Raw genomic sequence first — 20,345 nt, 5'->3', positions numbered from 1 at the left:
TTATCTCACTAAGAAACGCATTTCAAATACCTTATTTATACAACTGTCCAGACAATACAGGACTTTGATAAAATATTCACTAATGAGAACTAAAATGACACAAGTATCTTTCTGGATGTCATTAATAGCCTTATAGTCAAAGGAAATTAAGCAAATATTTATTTCTGTTAGATAATCATGACAGACTAATAAAAAGTAGGATTTAAGCTTTAAATATTACGTTAGGATAAAATTCTCAGGGAAGTGGAATGGAAACATGAGTTTAAAGAGGAAAAAGATATAAGGGTACATTTAAAGTGTACCTTTAGGGACGCCTGGGTGGCTCAGTTGGTTAAGCAGCTGCCTTCAGCTCAGGTCATGATCCCAGCGTTCTGGGATCGAGTCCCACATCCGGCTCCTTGCTCAGCAGGGAGCCTGCTTCTCCCTCTGCCTCTGCCTGCCACTCTATCTGCCTGTGCTTGCTCTCTCCCCCTCTCTCTCTCTGATAAATAAATAAAATCTTTAAAAAAAAATAAAGTGTACCTTTAAAAATGGATAAGGGACAAAAATAGACATATGGATCAATGGCATAGAATAGAGAACCCAGAAATAAACCCACACTTCTTTGGTCAATTAACCTACAACAAAGGAGAAGAGAATATACAGTGGAGAAAAGAGACTCTTCAGAGAAGAAAACATAGGCAGTTATCTTTGACACTGGCCTTAGCAACACCTTTCTGGATATGTCTTCTTGGGCAAGGAAAACAAAAACTAATCAATAAGACTGTAATCAAAATAAAAGCTTTTGTACAGGGAAGGAAACCATCAAGAAAATGACAAGGCAACCTACTGAATGAAAGAAGATATTTGCAAATGATTTATCTGGTAACAGGTTGATATCCAAAATACATTAAGAACTTATACAACTTGGGGGTGCCTGTCGGTGGGTTAAGCCTGCCTTCATCTCAGGTCATGATCCCAGTGTCCTGAGATCAAGCCCGGCTTCTGGCTTTCTGCTCAGCGGGGAGCCTGCTCCTGCTCCCCGCCCCCCGCCTGCCTCTCTGCCTACTTGTGATGTCTATCAAATAAATAAATAAATAAAATCTTTAAAAAAAAACAAACCCTGATATTAAAAAAAAAAGAACTTACACGACTCAAAAGCAAACAATATCTGATCAAAAAATGGAGAGAGAGGAGCACCTGGGTGGCTCAGCCAGTTAAGCGTCAGGTCATGATCTCAGAGTTCTGCGATCAAGTCCTGCATCAGGCTCCCTGCTCAGTGGGGAGTCTGCTTCTCCCTCTCCCTCTGTCCCTCCGCTCTCTCCCTCTCAAATAAATAAATAAAATCTTAAAAAAAAGAAGAGTGGGGGATCTATTTTTCCAAAGAAGACTTATAAATGGCTAAAAGACACTTGAAAAGAAGCTCACCACCACTATTCATCAGGGAAATGCAGATCAAAACGAGATTATCACCTCACATCTGTCAGTATGGCTAGAATCAAAAAGACAAGAAATAACAAGTCTGGGTGAGGATGTGGAGAAAGAGGAGCCCTCGGGCACAGCCTGTGGGAATGTAAATTGGTGCAGCCATTGTGGAAAACGGTATGGAGGTTTCTCAAAAAATTAAAAATAGAACTACCCTATGATCCAGTAATTCCCCTTCTCAGTCTTGACCCAAACAAAATAAAAATACTAATTTAAAAAGATATATGACCCTCCTTATAGCAGCTTTATCTACAATAGCCAAAATATGGAAGTGGCCCAAGCAGCCCCTAATGATGAATGGATAAAGATATGGGCTACAGTATGGGCTATGGTGAGTGCTGTGAAGTGTGTAAACCAGGTGATTCACAGACCTGTACCCCTGGGGTTAATAATACATTATATGTTTATTAAAAAAAAAAAAGATATGGGCTACACACACAATGGAATATCACTCAGTCATAAAAAAGAAAGAGATCTTGCTACTTGAGATGACATGGATGGAACTACAGGGCATTATGCCGAGAAAAATAAGTCAGAGAAACAAATAACATATGATTTCACTCATGTAGGATCTAAAAAAAAAAAACAAACCCAAAACAAATGAAGCAAGAAAAAAATCAAATTTTTACTTATAGGGAACAAATGGACGGTTGGAAGTGGGTGGGTGAAATAAAGGGGATTAAGAGGTATAAACTGCCAAGGAGTAAGTCATGGAGAGGGGAAGTACCGCATGCAGGGGTGCCTGGTTGGCTCTGAACTGTTGATCTCGGGGTTGTGAGTTCGGCCCCCACGTTAGGAATAGAGATGTCTAAAAATAAAATCTTCAAAAAAAAACAAAAAAGGAAAATACAGCATAGGTATTAGTCAGTAGACTCTAACAATGCTTGGTGACAGAGGGGGACCGCATTTACTGTGGTGAGCACTCGGTGTAAAGAAAAATGGACAGCGGGTTCTGCTGCATACCTTCGAAAGTGAGGAATTTTTTTCTTGAAATTCACAGTATGTGGGCACTTGCACGCTTCATAATGAAAAGATTACAAGGTTCAGATGTCAGGTTTAAAACCCGTGGAGGGGTCCGGTCGCCCCAATTCCTCATGGGTTTGCACAGGCATCCAGGTGGGAGGGGCACGGCTGCCGGGGGCACTCACTGTCCCCCTGCACCACTGGGGCTTCCTCTCCTTTCCCCTGGTCCTGGTTTCCTTATCGAACAGTTAGGTCCTGAGAAGCACCTTTCTGCCTCCCTGGATTTCTTTGCAGGACAACATGGAGCCCAAGTTGCCTCAGTGACACAGCCACAGCGAGCAGCTCCCCTACTTCAGGAGAAAAGTGGGGTTCAGGGGGCAAGTGGCTGGGCCCGGGGGGTCCTGTTCCCACCACGGCGCCCACCACGCTTCCACTCACACGGAATGCTGTCTTCTCTTTCCCACTGCTGTTTACTTTAGAAGCATTCTGTTTTCCTTATTTCTTAGTCCCTAATTTTCCAATAGACCCTGGCCACCGTTCATAAACACAACGGGATGCTTGTATACTTACTTGTATTTTGAGTGAGGCTGTGCCCTGGGGCCTTACTTAAAAGGAAGCACGCCCCCTCCCGTTTGCTGTTTACTCTTTCCATATGCAGCTTCCCCAGGTCCCTTCTGGTGACGTCCCCCGAGGGACCTGGGGTGCTGCCGCTCCTAAGAGATCAGATGCTGTAGCGGTTTTAAACTTCCCGCTGTCCGCTCACCAGCGGCGGGAGGACATGTGCTCTCCCACCCCGCTTTCTTTCTCTGGGGAGGCTACTTGAAGCAGATGACCCTTAAAAAAGGCTAACCTCCCGGGCTAAACATCGCTTTGCCGTGATTCAGTGAACGGGTAGCCGACTTGGGTTGGCTCCTTCAGGACTGGCAAGGTGGTTGTTTTCTGTTGTGGTTTTCAATCATTAAATCTCGCTTTGGTCAACACTGTTGAACAGGAACTGCTAACAATGAAACTGAGAAAAATAAACACAAACATGAACAAATGACCTTTTATTTCATACAGAGATACAAAGGCAATTGTGTGCAGCGATCTGATGGGCGGTCCGAACAGCTGGAAGTAAATTCACGAGAAATGTCACCATAGCCGATGGAAGAGAAGGTCAGAGGCAGAGGGACGAGACAGAGAAGGCGGCGGCTAATAATTAGGAGGCCGAAGGGCTACGTGGAGTCAACGCCGCAACGTGAGCTCGTCTGGACGCTTCCCGTGCGATCCGAACCGTAATGCTACCCAGCGACCACCAAAATCTTGAAGTGTGTTTTGTGCTACTTTGCATTAGGAGCTGTATCAAGGGAACTACAATCCTCACAAATAATCCAAACACCGTATTTTACTAAAGGAGCTGTAAACTCTGCTCGCGGTCTGCTGCGGAGGCCCGATGGGCATCTGGGATGGGTCTCCTGTTAAAGTGAAAGGGTTGACGCTTTGGTTGGTCCCAGTTTTTGAGGTGATGCTACTTGTCACAGCATCTGCTTTTGAGCTGAGGAAAATATTCACTGAAAAATGATCTTCAGAAATACAGGAAAAAACCAGGTCAGGCTGATGGCGCGCCACACCTCACCTCTTCCTGGCTGGGGTGCGTCAAGATGCAGGCAACTCACATTTGCACGGCGGTGGCCCAACTGAGCAAACGGTCTCTCAGGAAAGACACATCTCCAACGCTTACATTTGTAATAGGGACACATCACGTAATTTGTTATTAATGAAACAGTTTATTGGTTTCCAATATAATCAATAAATTTTCAAATGTAAGTTTATTTTGTTAAACTTTATGTTTTATGATAAAAGAATACTGAACCAAAACATCAGAGAACACAGAGGCTCAGTAGCATGATTTCCAACATATTTTCCTGGATAAACAGTTGTTTGCTTTTTTTTCCAAGTATATGACTTTTTATGTAATAACAAAAGCTTCTGAAGCTCAAAGTTTAGAACTGAATTGTTTTGGACTAAACCCAGAAAAATGGGAGCTCATAAAATAAAGGCAGGGCAGGCATGGGTAGCAACAGAAGAGAAAAAAGTGGGGAAAAGCGATCTTCATACCAAGTTTATGTCCATTGGCTGGTTTTGTTTGTTTTTGTTCCGGTCTATTTAAGGCAGGATTAAGTCCCTGCAACCCTGCAGATAAATCCTAGTGTTGTAGTTATATAAGAAAGTTCTAAGAGTTCAGATATACAAATAAGCCAATTTTTAAAAACACTTTTCTTACAGTATTCTAAAGGCTTTTAAAGCATTATATAAATCTTCCAAATTTCTATCACCCACATTTCAAGAAGTAAATCTACACTTTAATAAGGCACTCTTAAGATAGAAAATAGTTTTGAAGATAATTCCACTCTACGCTAGGGCTGGCCCGTCCGCGCCTCAGGGACAGGGCTGAGTGGAGCACCTTCTGGAACAGAACCCCCTTCCGCGCACCAGCACAGAAAAAGCAGGCCCGGCGGACCGTTGTGCCCCCCCCCCGCAGCCGGGTGTGATCAGTGGGGGCTCTCCCACCCCAATCAGAGCTACACCAACAGCACTGCTCACATTTAATTGTGACATTTGAAAGCCGTCTCTTCCCTTTGCTAGAAATGTTCCCTTTGAACCCAGAACAGGGACTTCTGTTAGCTCCTGTGCATAAAGGAGATCAGAATGGACGAGAACCAAGGAGACCCTGGATCCCTTCATCTGACCGACAGGATGGAAACGTACAGGAACTTCACCTTTAAATGACAAGCTAGTGACTGGAGATGACCTGACATTCGAGTTGTGTGCCTTCCAGCGTGTCCTTAGTGCCGAGCGCACCCACTTCCAAATAATAAGAATTCAAGTCCCACCAACCCTGTTGCTAATTCACACAAACACCAAAGCCTACAAGAGGGTCATGCAGCCTCTCAGCCTTGTACCAACCAAGAGGGATTTTAGTGGAGCATCTGCTCCTTCCTAAGTGACGGAAAAAAAGGAAGGAACAAGAGGGTCAGACTAAGCCTGAAATACAATTTCACTATGAAGAAAGGGCAGTAGAAGTCCCATTAGATCGGGAGGGGTTAAGAGGGTGGTGTTGGGAGTGTATCAAGTTGAGGCTCTGTTCAGGGCTGCGTCTTTGCTTCCAATGAGGAAAGAAGGACCCGAGAAAGGGAACTGTGAGGAGCTTCTTTCCTTCATCCTTCTGGGCTGGCAGCAACAGATCAATTACTTCCCGTAGAACTTTTTGTTGAGGAGGAAGATCAGAAGGTTGACATTTACTTTAGCTCTATTAAATAACTTCATGACTGCGACGCCTTCATACTGTAGCTGCAGCAGGTCCTGTTCAAAGAAACATTTGGCCCGTCAACCAAGTCTGTGGCACGAGACAAGACACAAGGTAGGGAGGAGGGACCCGGAAGGAACGAGGAAGGACAGACATGAAGTGGGGTGAGAAAGGAGTGCCCCAGGACAGAACCATCCCCGGCACAAGCCCCCTGAGAGCCCGAGGAACAGGGCACACTGCTCAACAGAACGTCCTGGTCCACTGGGAATTAAGACGACACGTGGTTCATATCAAAATACACAAAACAGGGAAAGAAAAAGCAGCATGTTCATTCAACATACAGACTTCCTACTTCAGAAGCAACAATATCATGTCTCCAGTTTGTTTAACTGATGGGTCACCTGCAGAAGGTGAAGGCATTTCAATCTAAGATAAACACACGCGTCACTAAAACCAGGACACGGCCACTCGGGGCGTCGTGATGGGGTCCGCTAGAGTCTTACTTCCTATTTCACATGAGAAAGCTTTTATGTTTTGAAGGCATGGGGGGAAAGGACCTGTCTCTTAGGTGTCTGCTATGTACGAGCTCCACACTGGGTAAGCACATCAGATAGTGTCTAAGTGCTGATAAAAGTCTTAGAGGTGTGATTATCCCAAGTTTAAAGATGAAGCTTAAAGACGAAGCTTAAAGACGGAGTGGATCTGGACCTGAGTAAAGCCCCTGCTTCTCCCACTGCCCTCCACTGTCCGGAGCACCTTTAGGAAGTGAGCGGTCTCACCCATAAACTTCAGAAGAGAGGCAGGCGATGAGAGAGCAAGAATCAGAGTGCTTGAAAGAACCCCCAAGTTCAAGTTCAACCAGTTCAGCTTCTGGAAAAATCCTAGGGGCTCCATGAGAACGAAGGCCCTGGTGGGTCACCTGATCCTCACTCCATATTTAATGCCCCTGTGCACGGATGAGCATGCCACCCGAGGCGGGCTAGTGAGCCCGCACAGCCCTGGGGATCCTGAAGGCCTGACGGGGTCTCCTTTCACAAAAGCACCTGGGCATGTGCACCATGGAGTCATGGAATCACTGAGAAGGCAATGAAGATACACTACAGTCCTTACGGAGCTCACAGTGTGGGGAATGCTGGTCAGAGCGGTGACATGTAGAGAGGAGGAAAGCACAAGGACTTGTGGGAAGGCGGAGGTCAGCAGGTGCAGAGAGGGCCCCTGCCCAGGCCAACAGGGTAGAGCAGTGAGAAGGAAACGGGGCTGATGAGGACAGAGCCCAAGAGGCCTCGAGGTACCTGGGGCTTTGCTAAGGTGTAAAACCGAGAGATACTACAGAATAAAAATTAGCTAATATTATGTTATAAAAGGATTCACTGCAGAGTTCTTCCTGAATTTAAAATGGGATTTAGTTTACAAAGATGCAATTTGCACACAGCTTGTCACAAATACACCTTTAAGCCCCTACATCAAATCAAGATGAGAGAAAACATTTCAAGCTACTGAACAACAGGAAGCAGAAGCTTCAGACAAAAGCTTGGAGAAGATATCCCGGCCTGCCAGAGCTCTCCGGGAGTGCAGACCATGGCAGAAGCACAGCAGCCCTTGCTCCTTCCCCGGCTGCATGCAGCCCAGCTCACTGCGGGTGTGGACAGCCATCCCCGACCCAGTTCCTTTTCACCTACTCTCCTGCCCCGCTGAGAACAACCACTTCACATCAGAGCTTTCGGTTCTGCATGGTGCGTACCCACCTGATAATGCAACATAAACGTCTCCATCTGAACGCCCATGAACTTGGCTTTCACTTCAAAGTCTCCAACTTCTTCTGTTGGACTGATTTCAAAGATAACATTCTTAAACCTGTTGAAACATAACATCGTAAGGGTGTGATTTTTACGTTCTCGTATAAAAATATTTTACGAAATGTAGAAAGGAGATTAGCAATCTTCAAGGGGCGCCTGGGTGGCTCAGTTGGTTAAATGTCTGCCTTGGGCTCGGGTCTTGATCTCAGGGTTCTGGGATCGAGCCCCCTGTTGGGCTTCCTGCTCAGCGGGGAGTCTGTTTCTTCCTCTTCTTTTGCCCTTCCCCCCTCTCATGCTTCCTCTAATAAATAAAAATTTTAAAAAAATCTTCAAGAGTGAAAAGGGGTACAAACTAAAGGTCCAAAGTATTTCCACAGGTGAAGCAGGGAGGGGCCGCCACTCTAAGTGCCACACACTTGAAGACCTTGGGAGAGGACGCAACCTCTGCCTGCAGCCCTCGCGTTCACAGCAAGAGGGACCACTGAGGACGGCCACGAAGGCCTCTGAAGGGATGATGTCACACGAATTCTCTTGGCCTTCCCTGTGGCCACTGCTGAAATCTAATGATAAAAGCATAATCAAGAGGAAAGAAAGGGAGGAAGGGTGCGTGTGTGAATGCACCATGTTTGACGATTGCAAGGGGTGTGTAAGGAAACTAAAAGGAGTAAGAACAAGAAGAGCCATGAGGGGAGCTGCCCTAGATATCACGGCACTGGGTACCCAGTACCACCAAAGATACACTGCTATTTCCTGAAAATATTTAAGGTATCATTCATTCTCAACCTGTTATGAATTGGCTTGGAATTTTTTTTTTTTTACACGAGTTTGGAGATTTTATAGCAACAGGAGAAGGTGTTGTTCCCCAGATGATCAAATTATATCAGCCCGAATTTCTGGAACTCAACTATGGAGAAAACTTATCTCCCAGAAACAGAGCTGAGAACCACGAATGATGCAAAAGAGGCCAAGGAGAAGCTACGAGAGAGGCCACAAAGTCCCCGCACGGAACATGAGCATCTGATTCAACAAGAGGTCCTCACTGGTCACTCCCTGAAGGTAACTTCCTGTGATAATTTTACTTTAACCAGTTTGCTTTGTTATCTTTTTTTTTTTTTTTAGATTTTATTCATTTATTTGTCAGAAAGAGAGAGCACAAGCAGGGGAGCAGCAGGCAGAGGGAGAAGCAAGCTCCCTCTGCTTTAAGTTTTCTTTTCTTTTTTTTTTTTTTAAGATTTTATTTATTTATTTGTCAGAGAGAGTGAGCAAAGGCAGACAGAGAGGCAGGCAGAGGCAGAGGGAGAAGCAGGCTCCCTGCCGAGCAAGGAGCCTGATGTAGGACTCGATCCCAGGACGCTGGGATCACGACCTGAGCCGAAGGCAGCTGCTTAACCAACTGAGCCACCCAGGCGTCCCTCTGCTTTAGGTTTTCTGATCTGAAGTAACATATATTCATTATTGAACTTTGGAAATTGGTAAAGCATGAAGAAAAAGAAAAGGCACCTATAATTTCACAAGCCAAAGACAACCTCTAAAATACTCAGTGTATGTTCTTCTGTGCCTCTGTTCACATAAAGTTTATCTAACCACCCACTTACTTATCTACCTTTTTTTTTTTTTTTTTTTTAAGCATAAGTTATAAATATAGTCCTGTAACCCATCTTCCCTCTGGTAACATTATGAGAGTTTTTCACATTCTTTGAAAGCATCCTTTTTAATGGCCACGCAATATTCCAAGTTAGAGTTAAAATTTAACCATTCATCTACTGTTCAACACTTAAGTTGATTTTACTGTTTACATTATTACGCTTATGGTACATGTTTATATGTAAATCTTTGGTTTTTACCTCTGATTGTTTTTTTATGACAGATGCCTCAAAATGGAATTTCTGGTCAGAGTATTAATTTTTTTCATTATAAAAACCACAAGACAGGGGTGCCTGGGTGGCTCAATTGTTGAGCATCTGCCGTTGGCTCTGGTCATGGTCCTGAGGTCCTGGCATTGGGCTCCCTGCTCAGAGGGGAATCTGCTTCTCCCTCTCCCACTCCCCCTGCTTGTGTTCCCTCTCTTGCTGTGTCTCTTTCTGCCAAATAAATAAAATCTTAAAAACAAAAACAAAAAACTACAAGACATAAAATTTACCATCTTAACTATTTTTAAGTGTGTAGTATGTATATATACGTACATATATGCATATATACATATGCATATACATACATACACACATATACACTGGAATATTACGCAGCCATCAAAAAGGAAATCTTGGCATTTACAACGATGTGGATAGAACTAGAGGGTATTAAACCAAGTGAAATAAGTCAACCAGAGAAAGACAATTATCATATGATCTCACTGATAATGAGGAATTTGAGAGGCAGGGTGGGGGGTTGTAGGGAGAAGAGAGGAAAAAATGAAATAAGACAAAACCAAAGAGGAAGACAAACCATAATAGACTATTAATCTCAGGAAACAAACTGAGGGTTGCTGGAGGGGAGTATTCTGAAGGGATGACATCACAGGAATTCTCTTGGCCTTCCCCATGGGCACTGCTGAAATCTAACAATAGATTGGGTGGAATGCGGTGGCTGGGTGAGGGATATTGGGGAGGGTATGTATTGTAATGAGCACTGGGTATTATCTAAGACTGACAAATCACAGCCCTGTACCCCTGAAACAAGTAATACATTATATGTTAACTTAAAAAATAGTAATTAATAATAATACATACATATTTTTCCATGTTTTTGAATTCGGTAGTTAAAGAATAGTATCCCATTTTAAAACTTTGAATTTTTAGAGTCTGGCTGAGTTTGCATGTGTATGTGTGTTTGTGAATCATGGCATACTATCTGTATTTTCTCCAGTCATTTTTCAGTTGGAGACCTTGGTCCTTTAGAGGTTTTTTTTTTGTGTTGAGCACTTTATGTATTTTTTGAGTTTGTCTCATATTTATATCCCTTCCCTTCTTTTTGTCATTATTTTCTACTGTTCAAATGTCACCCACTTTTTTTTTTTGCCTTTCTTCTTTTAAATTTGCTGTTAAAGGCTCTGAAACTAGGTTACAGGGACACCTTACTGGCTCAGTCAGTTAGGCATTTGCCTTTGGCTCAGGTCATGATCTCAGGGTCTTGGGATCGGGCCCCACATTGGGATCCCTGGTTAGTGTGGAGCCTGCTCTCCCTGTCTGTCTTCTTTTGCCCTTCCCCTGCCGCTTATGCTCTCTCTCTGACAAATAAATAAATCAAATAAATAAAAATCTAATAAATAAAATAAGAAAAAAAAGAGAGAAATTAAGTTTCATCTCAAACAAACCTGTTGTTTTACCAGACTCAAAATCAGCAAGCTCAGCTGCCAGAGGTCACAGGGCCAGCTGAGTCGGTATATAACAATGCCTGCTAATGATAGCCAGGACAGGTTCAGGAACCATGTCGACAGCAAGCTGGCACATTCCAGGAAAGAGAAGGAGGGTAATCCCCTGATTCTCAGCCTCAAATGGAATAAAGTAAATTCCTCTTCTTGTTATTCTTATTGATTCTTGGCTTAGACACAGGAGAATAAGAAATGGCATCCTCCTTTAAAGAGGAAAGGTTAAGATGGGGCCCACACAAGCAGGTACGAACACAGCCTGGAGCAAATATTCCACAACAAAGGAGAAGAAATACTTTCCCTTCTATGACAGACAAATTAACTCTGACTATTAGGCCTAGTGCTGTCCTAAACAGATATATAAGTAGATAGAATATATGAAAATGACCAACCACGTAACAGAAATAAAGGCAGTAAGATAAAGAGGTAATGAAGTCAAATATAAGACAAAGTAAAAAAGTAAATACTCACTGGTTCACTTGTAGGTCCTCAATTTCCAGAAGGACTCCTTTTTCATGTAGTCTTGCTGCCGTGTATTTCAGAGAAATCTTTTTGCTTTTCTTTCCTTTCATTTCCCTAGGCTTCTTGGAGACCCTGTGTGTGTGTGGGGGGGAATCACGCCATTATCACTTTCTTTCTTTTTTCTTTTTTTTAAAGATTTTATTTATTTATTTGACAGAGAGATCACAAGTAGGCAGAGAGGCAGGCAGGGCGGGGGTGGGGAAGCAGGCTCTCCGTTGAGCATAGAGCCCCATGTGGAGCTCGATCCCTGACCCTGGGATCATAACCTGAGCTGAAGGCAGAGGATCAACCCACTGAGCCACCCAGGTGCCCCCATTATCACTTTCTGTATGTAACTGTGTACTACAAGTCTGTCGATAGTTCAAGGATATGAGGTCAGAAAACGAACTTCCCATACACCAGCCTGAGTAACATACTGATTCTAAAATGGCAAGTTAGTATTAGGATTAACCTGAGCAATCTCTGCAGAGGAAACATCACTAAATAGCTTTTGCCTTTAATTGTACTTGCAAACCCACCATGAATTTAACCTTCTAACACCAACATAAAGGAACTAACTATATTGAACCTCAGGGGAGTCCCTGTAAGCCCCGTGCCCTGGCAGGGCAAAAATAAATATATCTCAGAATAAGTAATGTTTAGAAGACTTTAAACCAGTATAGCAAATACAGAAGAATGGGGACAAGTAAAGAGAAATAGACCTTAGGAGGCTATTGGGATAATCAAGGTAAGAAGTGATTTTTCAAAAATAAACATGGGAAGACTAGAGATCCCTGAGAACTGGGATTTGAGGCTCCACAGAAGGCCTTCAAGAGATGGGGCGGGAATGCTGGTACAGGAGTTAAAGGGAGTAACCACCATAGAAGGCAACTGAAAGATCTATAGGAATTACACCTGTACAAAATCTTTGATCCAGTGATTCCACATCCAGGAATTTATCCTCAAAATATGCCCACATCTGCAAAATAACCTAGGTACAAGAGGTTTTGGTATTTGGTGCAGAATTTTTAAAATTCTAATAACTAGAAACAACACAAGTGTCTACCATTACAGACCTGATTACATCAATTGCTGTGTCTCTGTATGCAATGGGGTACCACAGAGCCACTCTGTCTGCTTAGAATGCCTATAAGCAACGACGACCCTGTGGCAACGAGCACATCTAGTGCATGGATTTTGGTTTCTAAACACCACTCTTCATTAGAAAGCACCAGGAATGCTTAGAGAAATGGCTAATTCCAAGCCTGGGGAGGGGAAAGTACAACTTGAGCCAAAACACCTGTGTCTATATGAAGTCAAGAAGTGCTCAAAGAATGATGGGGAAAGGCCAAAAGGTCACAGGAACCAGCCCCACAAGCTGGGTTGGGTGGGCCCGACTTTCATCCCTGCCTCACCTCGGTCTTCCAGGGAGGGAAAGAGAGAGCCAGAGTGCAGGCAGAAGAGTAACGAAGCCAGAGAAGGGGAGCTCATGTGGTAAAATGCCAAAAATAGGTGAAGGGTACATATTGCTCTCTTCTCTCAACCTTTCTGAAGTTGGAAAATTCTTAAACTTAAAACTGAGAAGTACAAAATAAACTAACCCTAGATAGCAGTGCAAGTAGAACTTGGACCTACCACCCCATCTCTCTGGGTCCTCAGTTTCCCTCCCTATAAGATGGGCATGTTGCTAATCGTCACTGGAGCCAGCTGGGAAAAAGCTGGGGTCTGGGATCCTGGCCCCAGGAGGTATAGAGAGAGGCCAGGGGATCAAAATGTCTATCATATTCCTTAAGTGATTTTGAGGCACAGCCGGGTTTGGGGAGCACTAACTAACCCCCTTCCATGATTCTTTCATTTCTAGGGTCAAGAAGATATTTTAGAACAGGGATGTTTAGAAATAAGCACCCTGAAGTACCCCCTCCATTATTTATTCACATCACACAATAACAAATGGAACTAGGTAATCATGCAAACAATCAGAAGCAAAATCAAGAATTAAAGCAAAAATTAACACACATGTTTTAAGTAAGAACTTCCAAGATCACTTCAGTTGCCTCTATTTCTTTTTCCCTTGATGCTGATTCTTTAAAAAAAAAAAAAGTATATATATATACACTCACTTGCCCTTGCTGGCCAAGTTATCCAAGCAGGTTTTGATATAGCTTTTGTAGTAATCCACCTGCTCTCCATAGAAAGTGGCCTTCGAGTTCAGAGCAGCGTAAGTTTGTTGCAATTTCACCAGCTCCGCCTTCCTTCTCTGTCTGTATCTCCGCTGATTCCGAATGTCCTAAGACACAATTTTCAAAATGAGGAAAATGACGGTAGGTGTCACATGCTTCTCATATCATCCATGGCAGAGCCTAGCAGTGCTCAACTGTTTGCATGATCACACGCAGCAATTTTTAAAGATTTTATTTATTTATTAGAGAGACAGCAGAGCACATGCACGAACAAGCCATGGGTGGGGGGAGGGGCAGAGGCAGAGGGAGAAGCAGACTCCCTGCTGCTCCATCCCAAGACTGGGTGATCATGAGCTGAGCAGAAGGCAGATGCTTAACCAACTGAGCCACCCAGGTGTCCCAACAACATCAGTTTATGTTCAAAAATTAGCAAAGAAATTCAGATCTCATTAATCTTTATCCCTGTCTATATTTTCCCCGTCTGTATTACAGGCAGGGAAATATGTTACTTTTTTAAGATTTTATTTATTTATTTGACAGAGAGAAATTACAAGTACACTGAGAGGCAGGCAGAGAGAGAGAGAAGGAAGCAGGCTCCCTGCTGAGCAGAGAGACCGATGCGGGACTCGATCCCAGGACCCTGAGATCTTGACCTGAGCCGAAGGCAGTGGCTTAACCCACTGAGCCACCCAGGCGCCCCGGGAAATATGTTATTTTTACAGAGTTCCATGTTCTTATAATTTGCTTGCAAAGCTGGTTTAACCTCTAAATACGGTGTCAGGAGAGGGAAGAAAAGATCATCTTACTGTATCAGTTAGCAAGCTCCCTAGTGTGCATGGTACGGCCTTACTGGGCCAGCAGTGCGCCAGCCCACACTCTGGGCCCACACCAGAGCCCCTTACTTGGGAAGACTGACACAAATCAAGTATTTCATGACCCACTGGATGTGAATTTATGTGTCACAGCAGTCATTAAAACATCTTCCTTAAGGCCAAAGACAAATCAAGGCATAGGAAGCTCTGATTAGGGTCTCTCCCTAGTGACATAGGCCATGGAGTAAGTCATAAAAGGTCAGGCAAGGTCCTTGTGCTGGAGAAGCTGACAACAAGCCCTCAGAGAAGAGGTCCCTGACCTGACTGTGCACTGAAGGCATGCTGTCCTCCAAGCCGCTGAGACAGGTTTGCGCATGGCCAGGCTGCCCCTGCCCATGCCCATGCCGCACGCAGTACCTTGGCAATGTCATTGATCAGCTCCTGGTATCTGTTCTTTGGGTCCACTGTCCCAAGCTCCGTTAGCTTCTTCAAGCCCGACTGGATCTTCTCCTTCTTCTCCTGGAGGGTGAGGTTGCTGTCTTCCTTTACGAATTTGGACTTTTTCATCTTGTCGGGAGTTTTGGCGTCACGAATAGCGCGCCTCTGCATGGCCCTCTGATGTTCTGCTTCCTACAGACACAGAGAAGAGAAAGAAGTTGCTGGCAAGTTCAGCACACTAACCCAAAACTCGAGTCTATAGAGCATATCCACACCCGGATTTATACAGCTCTGACAGTTCATTCTGGAAACAGAAGGAACAAACCTGCCCTCTGACAATGGACAGAGAAACCGCATGGTGCACAGGCGGATCTCCTCTAGAAGAGGTTACATCGCTGAAATCACACGGCCTCATGGGACTTCTGTCCTGGATTCTCTCGTACAGTTAGAAGACTGGGCTCCAGTGCTACAAAATCCCTTGTTTTTTTCCTATCCCATTTTGAGACACGAGAGTCATTTAATTTTCCCAGAAACACAGCTTTGCCCTTGGGTGAATGTTGTAACCACACCAAGGTGATACCAGTACTCAGTTGATGCTTTTTGCCACCTAGACCAGGCCGGGTCACGCGGACGGCCTCCCCCAGCTCTCATGCATGCTGTAAATGCCAGTGTCTAGAGAATGAAAGTCCTTCCTGTGATTCTTCTTTAGGCAGTCAACATCCAACGTTTGCCCATTATGTCTCTGCCCAACATGACCCACACCACTAATCCATTTTTCTGGTGCTTTCTTCCTTCTTCAGCTCCCTGAAATCTGGCTTCTGCATCTCTACTCTCACGCCCAACTACCACCCCTCATTCGTACTCTCTGCACTTTCTCCCTGCCCTAGGCATGGCTTTGGTACCTCCAAGCAACCCATGGCAGTTTCTCTCCCATTGTTCATTCTCAAAACCTCATTCATCAGATCTATGCGGACAGATCTCACATTTCTGCGGCTAAGCCTCTGGTACCGCATTCTGAACTGTCTGTACCGGGATGCTCCCATTTGGAATGGCTTGTGACTCCTCCCGAACTGGAGCAACTCCCTCTCCCAGAATGCCCCTTCCTCCTGCTGTCAAGACCACTCCGCAACGCACAAGACGAAGGGCATAAACCTTGGAGTCAGACGGAGTCTGATCCAAGATTGGTTCTGCCTTGACACGCGGACAGCCGTGGGCCAGTTATGTGACCTCTAACGGTCTTAGACTCCGCGGCTGTAACAAGGGCATGAAAAGCCTCACCTCACAGAGGTAGCGGGAGGAAGACGTGAAAGAACACAGGTGAGAGGCCCGCACTAACAGCAGGCTCTCACTAAAGACGGGGTCTGCCTTTCCTCCTGTCAAACAAGCTGCAGTGGTTGGTTAGGATTCTCTTCTCGTCCCTCCCACACATCTAGTCAGTAATCAATCATAGCAGGTAAGAGCTGAGAGTTCATTAAAAACAGTGGTTTTCAAGGAGTCCTGGGTGCCGCAATAAGGGACACCCACAGGTACCCAGAACCCTGGGGGTGGGGTTGCAAGGGCCCGGAGCAGCTCCTGTTTTTCCTCCTTCATAATCGGGTTTCCCAGTAAACTCTCGTCTAACAAAAAGGATACTTGCGCTCAACATTTCAAACAAATGACCTATTCTTCACATTCTACAAATGCAAAAGAGGGATCTTAGACAGGAAGTGCCTCATCCACCACTTCCCACCGCCAAGCTGCCCCCAACTAGTGGGGCCAGACTTGATCCCACAGCTCAATTGCTTGACCACCATTTGCTGTGAGAGTAGTAAATGGTCCCAGGGTTACAGAAGTCCTTTACTCTGCATCTGTCCAGTGCTAAGCAGAGGTTCTACTTAATTTGTTCTCCAGTCTTACTCCTCCCTGCTCACCCTCACCCACATCTCCATTCTAGAAATGTCAGACCAACTATATGTCAGGCCCTTCCCTCCCTCATGCCTCTGCGTGGACTCTCCTACCCAAGACGCCTCTCGTCTACACGCACACCCAGTCCCATCCACGCCTCCTGAGTGTGGCTCAAGTCCATGTCTTCTGACGCTTTGCTCCTCCCTGGCCTCTTTCCTGAGCTTTGGCTATTTTTAAAGCCAACATCAAAGTCAATTTTTAATGGTTTTCTAAGTATTTCAGATCCGTATGCCACATTTCTCCAACTAGATCATGAGTTCAGTGAGTTCAGGAGCCACATTCTGAAATTTTCTTCTATCTACCAAGGCACTTAACAAAATTCTAATGATATTAGACAGATTATTAGACAGACTTGGCAATTCCGCCTCAGTTAATTAAATTAACACATACACAGATTGCATGAGCCTTATGCCCTGAGAGCAGTGGCCTCTCGACGTGGGAGCCAACAACTTTCTCAGCGGGCTCCAACCACCACCTTGCCCCGGTCATCTGACAGCTGATGGACGGGACCACTGTTCTGGGCCGCCCTCAGGGAAGCATCTCCTGGGATTCGGGCCCCACCCCCTCGCCCATGGCCCGCACCAATCACGGGAGCTCCTGTGCCCTTTAAGTTTTACCTGTTCACTGGTGGCTGGGGTTTCCAGGATTTCCGTCAAGGTCTCGCCTGGCTGGAACCGGATGACGTCCACAATTAAACGTTTCGTGCTAAAAGGAGATGGGGGGAGACCGTCACCGTCACCAGGTCTCCCACCTTCCCTTGAACGGAGCTGAGCAGCAGCATACACACGCCGCTTCACACAGGTCCCGCAGGGCAGCTGCTAGCACAAGGCACTCGAGGCCCCAGGCTGACAGCACGGTACCAGGCTGAGGATTTCTCAGGTGTGAGTTTCACCTCAGCCCCTTATTAGCAACTGAGGCAGGTAAGCCCTGCGCCGAGTATAATAGATAAGGGCAGCCGGAATCATGACAGGCTTAAAAGGTCGTGGTGATGGTTTCAGGGATGAACAAGTGGACATGTCCGCCAAGGCCAAGGCATCACTGTGCTGTGTCTGCCTCCTTCTTCCCACTCCCGACACTCCCAGCACTCACTTCAGCAGGATGGTCCGAGCGTCCATTTCCGCATTCTCGTCGCCAGGCACGTCAAACTTGTTGGTCAGCGTGAGGGACACCTCTGTCTTAGCCAGCGCCTCCTTATTGGGGTCATTTAAATTGCCAGCGCTCTCTCCTGCAGTTTGGGGAGAGGAGAGAGGATCAGCATAACAAAGAGAGGAGACCCTGGAGGACAGATGTGAATGCTTGCCTAAGGAGATAGGAATGCCAGCCTAAGGTGCCTAAGAAGATACGTGCCAGCAGCTCTGCTGTGGCAAGGACACCTTCTTGTTGAGAAATAAAGAAACTAAAGGCCAAATGACAAAAGCAAAGGATCCATAATAACAATTTCATAAATGCTAACAAGCCATTTCAGTCATTGTAATATGACAAATCTCTAAGATATCCTGTTCATTTCCTTTATAGGACTTCTAATTTACTTATAGGATTATGTGTATAATATCCATGTGTAAAAGTCCCCCTTCCACTGGACCTCAGCTTCTCAGAGACGGGGGTGGGACACATCTGTTGTCTTCCCTCAGGCACACTCAGAGCTGGAGGGACAGAGAGGCGGAGAAGGTGGCAGTCGAGCCTCCCTCCAGCACCTTCCCTGTCACCTTCTGGGTGGTTAAGCCAGAACTTTACCTATCAGGGACTCGATGGTGGGCACCTCGCCCAGGTCGTCCAGCAGCTCATGGATGGGATCGTTGTGTTCTGGAGCAATGGCGTCCTGATGATCCAACAGGAGCTGCATGGAACACCCAGAAGTCAAGTCCATGTGCGACACAGCCCATCGGCCCTCAGCCCCACCAATTAGGCCTGACAGCACAGAAGGGTCTGATAACCAAGCTCCTGCATTCAAAGAACTGACGGGCCAATCCCCAACAAATCAAGCCAAGTCAACCGTATAACACATGAAGCATCACGCTGGCCTCTGCTGGATGACTTAGGGGATAACGCAGGGAGAAGAAATACCAGTACAGTCTCTACCTCGTGGATAGGAGGGATTTAAGCAGACCCTACATGGGGGAGAATGACAAACCCCACAGACTTCAAAATCCAAAGTTATAATGTACCCTACAACAAATTCAAAAAATTCACATGCACACTCGTACTTAATGTGTGCTACTTACGGCATCTCTTAGGTCAGAGAGAAGTACACTGGACCTATGACCCCAGTGTCTTGGGGACACTGAAGCAGAGCCTTTAAGATACTATTGTCCTAAGGGATACCCTCAGAGAGTATAGTACCTGAAATTTCCTTTACCTTTTAATTTATTTATTTATCAGAGAGAGAGAGAGAGAGAGTGCATGAGCACACAAGCAGGGAGAGCAGCAGAGGGAGAGGGAGAAGCAGGCTCCCTGCTGAGCAAGGAGCCCAGTGTGGGACTCGATCCTAGGACACTGAGTTCATGACCTGAGCTGAAGGCAGACACTTAACTGATTGAGCCACCCAAGCTTTACTTTTTATGTATTTCCTCATTTCCTGTTCTGTTTCTCCAAATGAGAAAAGAATGAATTACAAAAATATTGGGGGGAAAAAGAGCACCCAAGGGAAACCACTCTAAGAGCCACAGAGGAAAAAGTGGGTATTTTAGATGTTGAAAAATCAACACCGAGGGCCACGACAAATAGATCAGCGCTCACAATGGTGACTCTGGAGCCCACCCGTGGCGACTCTGTTTCAGTGGGCCTGTCGTGGGGTCCAGGAACTTCATTTGTGACCATCAGCCCAGGTGACTCCAATGCAGAGGGCCTTGGATCACTTTGAGACACTGAGCAATCTTGTTAATACGCAAAGGGAAACAAGGCAGATGTGATGTCAGCAAGACCAAAGGAAGGGGACGTATCCGGCTTTCCAGAGATGGTAAGCAGCACCCAGGGAAGGCAATCAAGGACAGAACAAGGAAGTTAAGTAATTAAAGAAAAAATACTTACAGTGTGGGTGTTGATGATTTCACCAATAGAAATGTAGATCACTGGTTTGGTGAGGGTCACTAAATCAGAATATTCATCCACATTAAATTTATCCTGAAGCTCTGGGACATCACAAGCAGTTTGGAAAAACCGTCTGAAAATAAACACGAGAGCCAGATCCCCAGGTGACACGTGTGCAGAGCCAGCGATTAGACATCCCACAAACCTCCGGAGTGAGGCGTTCAAAGAGAAGACTGTCAGTCCAAAAATTCCAGAGAAGTTGCACATGTTCGCTGCTCTTCCTGGCCTCCGGGTGGCGGTTCTAATAACTTCTCCCTCCACCCAGTTTTAATTCCACCCACAGGAACTGCTCACCCGTAATTTAAGACCATTTGCAAACACTGGAGTCATTAGGCAAACCAACTTTATCTTTAAGACAATGTCCTGAACTCACAACTGGATGTTTAATTTGCAAATGCTGAAAGCACTCTCCAGTTCTTCTCTGATTACAAATTAACACCTGCCCAATGTGGGTTCACTGCTTTTATGCTAAGTGTGGGCTACTCTGTTGGAATATATTTTAACAGC

The 20,345-nt window shown here is 45.3% G+C and overlaps 1 protein-coding gene across 1 annotated transcript in view; it reads right to left on the bottom strand.

Annotated features, from left to right (window-relative positions):
- Positions 1 to 3,458: 3,458 nt before the first annotated feature.
- IQGAP1 (IQ motif containing GTPase activating protein 1) overlaps positions 3,459 to 20,345 on the bottom strand; it is a 101,178-nt gene continuing 84,291 nt past the window's right edge. The window contains exons 30-38 of the mRNA XM_059179946.1: positions 19,779 to 19,911; positions 18,486 to 18,588; positions 17,841 to 17,976; positions 17,369 to 17,456; positions 14,787 to 14,999; positions 13,498 to 13,664; positions 11,348 to 11,470; positions 7,459 to 7,567; positions 3,459 to 5,769 (exon numbers count right to left, since the gene is read on the bottom strand). Coding sequence (XP_059035929.1) covers positions 5,656 to 5,769; positions 7,459 to 7,567; positions 11,348 to 11,470; positions 13,498 to 13,664; positions 14,787 to 14,999; positions 17,369 to 17,456; positions 17,841 to 17,976; positions 18,486 to 18,588; positions 19,779 to 19,911 — 1,186 coding nt within the window. The 3' untranslated portion in view covers positions 3,459 to 5,655. The remainder of the gene's footprint in view (positions 5,770 to 7,458; positions 7,568 to 11,347; positions 11,471 to 13,497; positions 13,665 to 14,786; positions 15,000 to 17,368; positions 17,457 to 17,840; positions 17,977 to 18,485; positions 18,589 to 19,778; positions 19,912 to 20,345) is intronic.

The sequence above is a fragment of the Mustela lutreola genome, chromosome 7, assembly GCF_030435805.1.
Source record: "Mustela lutreola isolate mMusLut2 chromosome 7, mMusLut2.pri, whole genome shotgun sequence".
Classification (NCBI taxonomy): domain Eukaryota; kingdom Metazoa; phylum Chordata; class Mammalia; order Carnivora; family Mustelidae; genus Mustela; species Mustela lutreola.
This window is presented reverse-complemented; position numbering and strand designations above follow the sequence as displayed.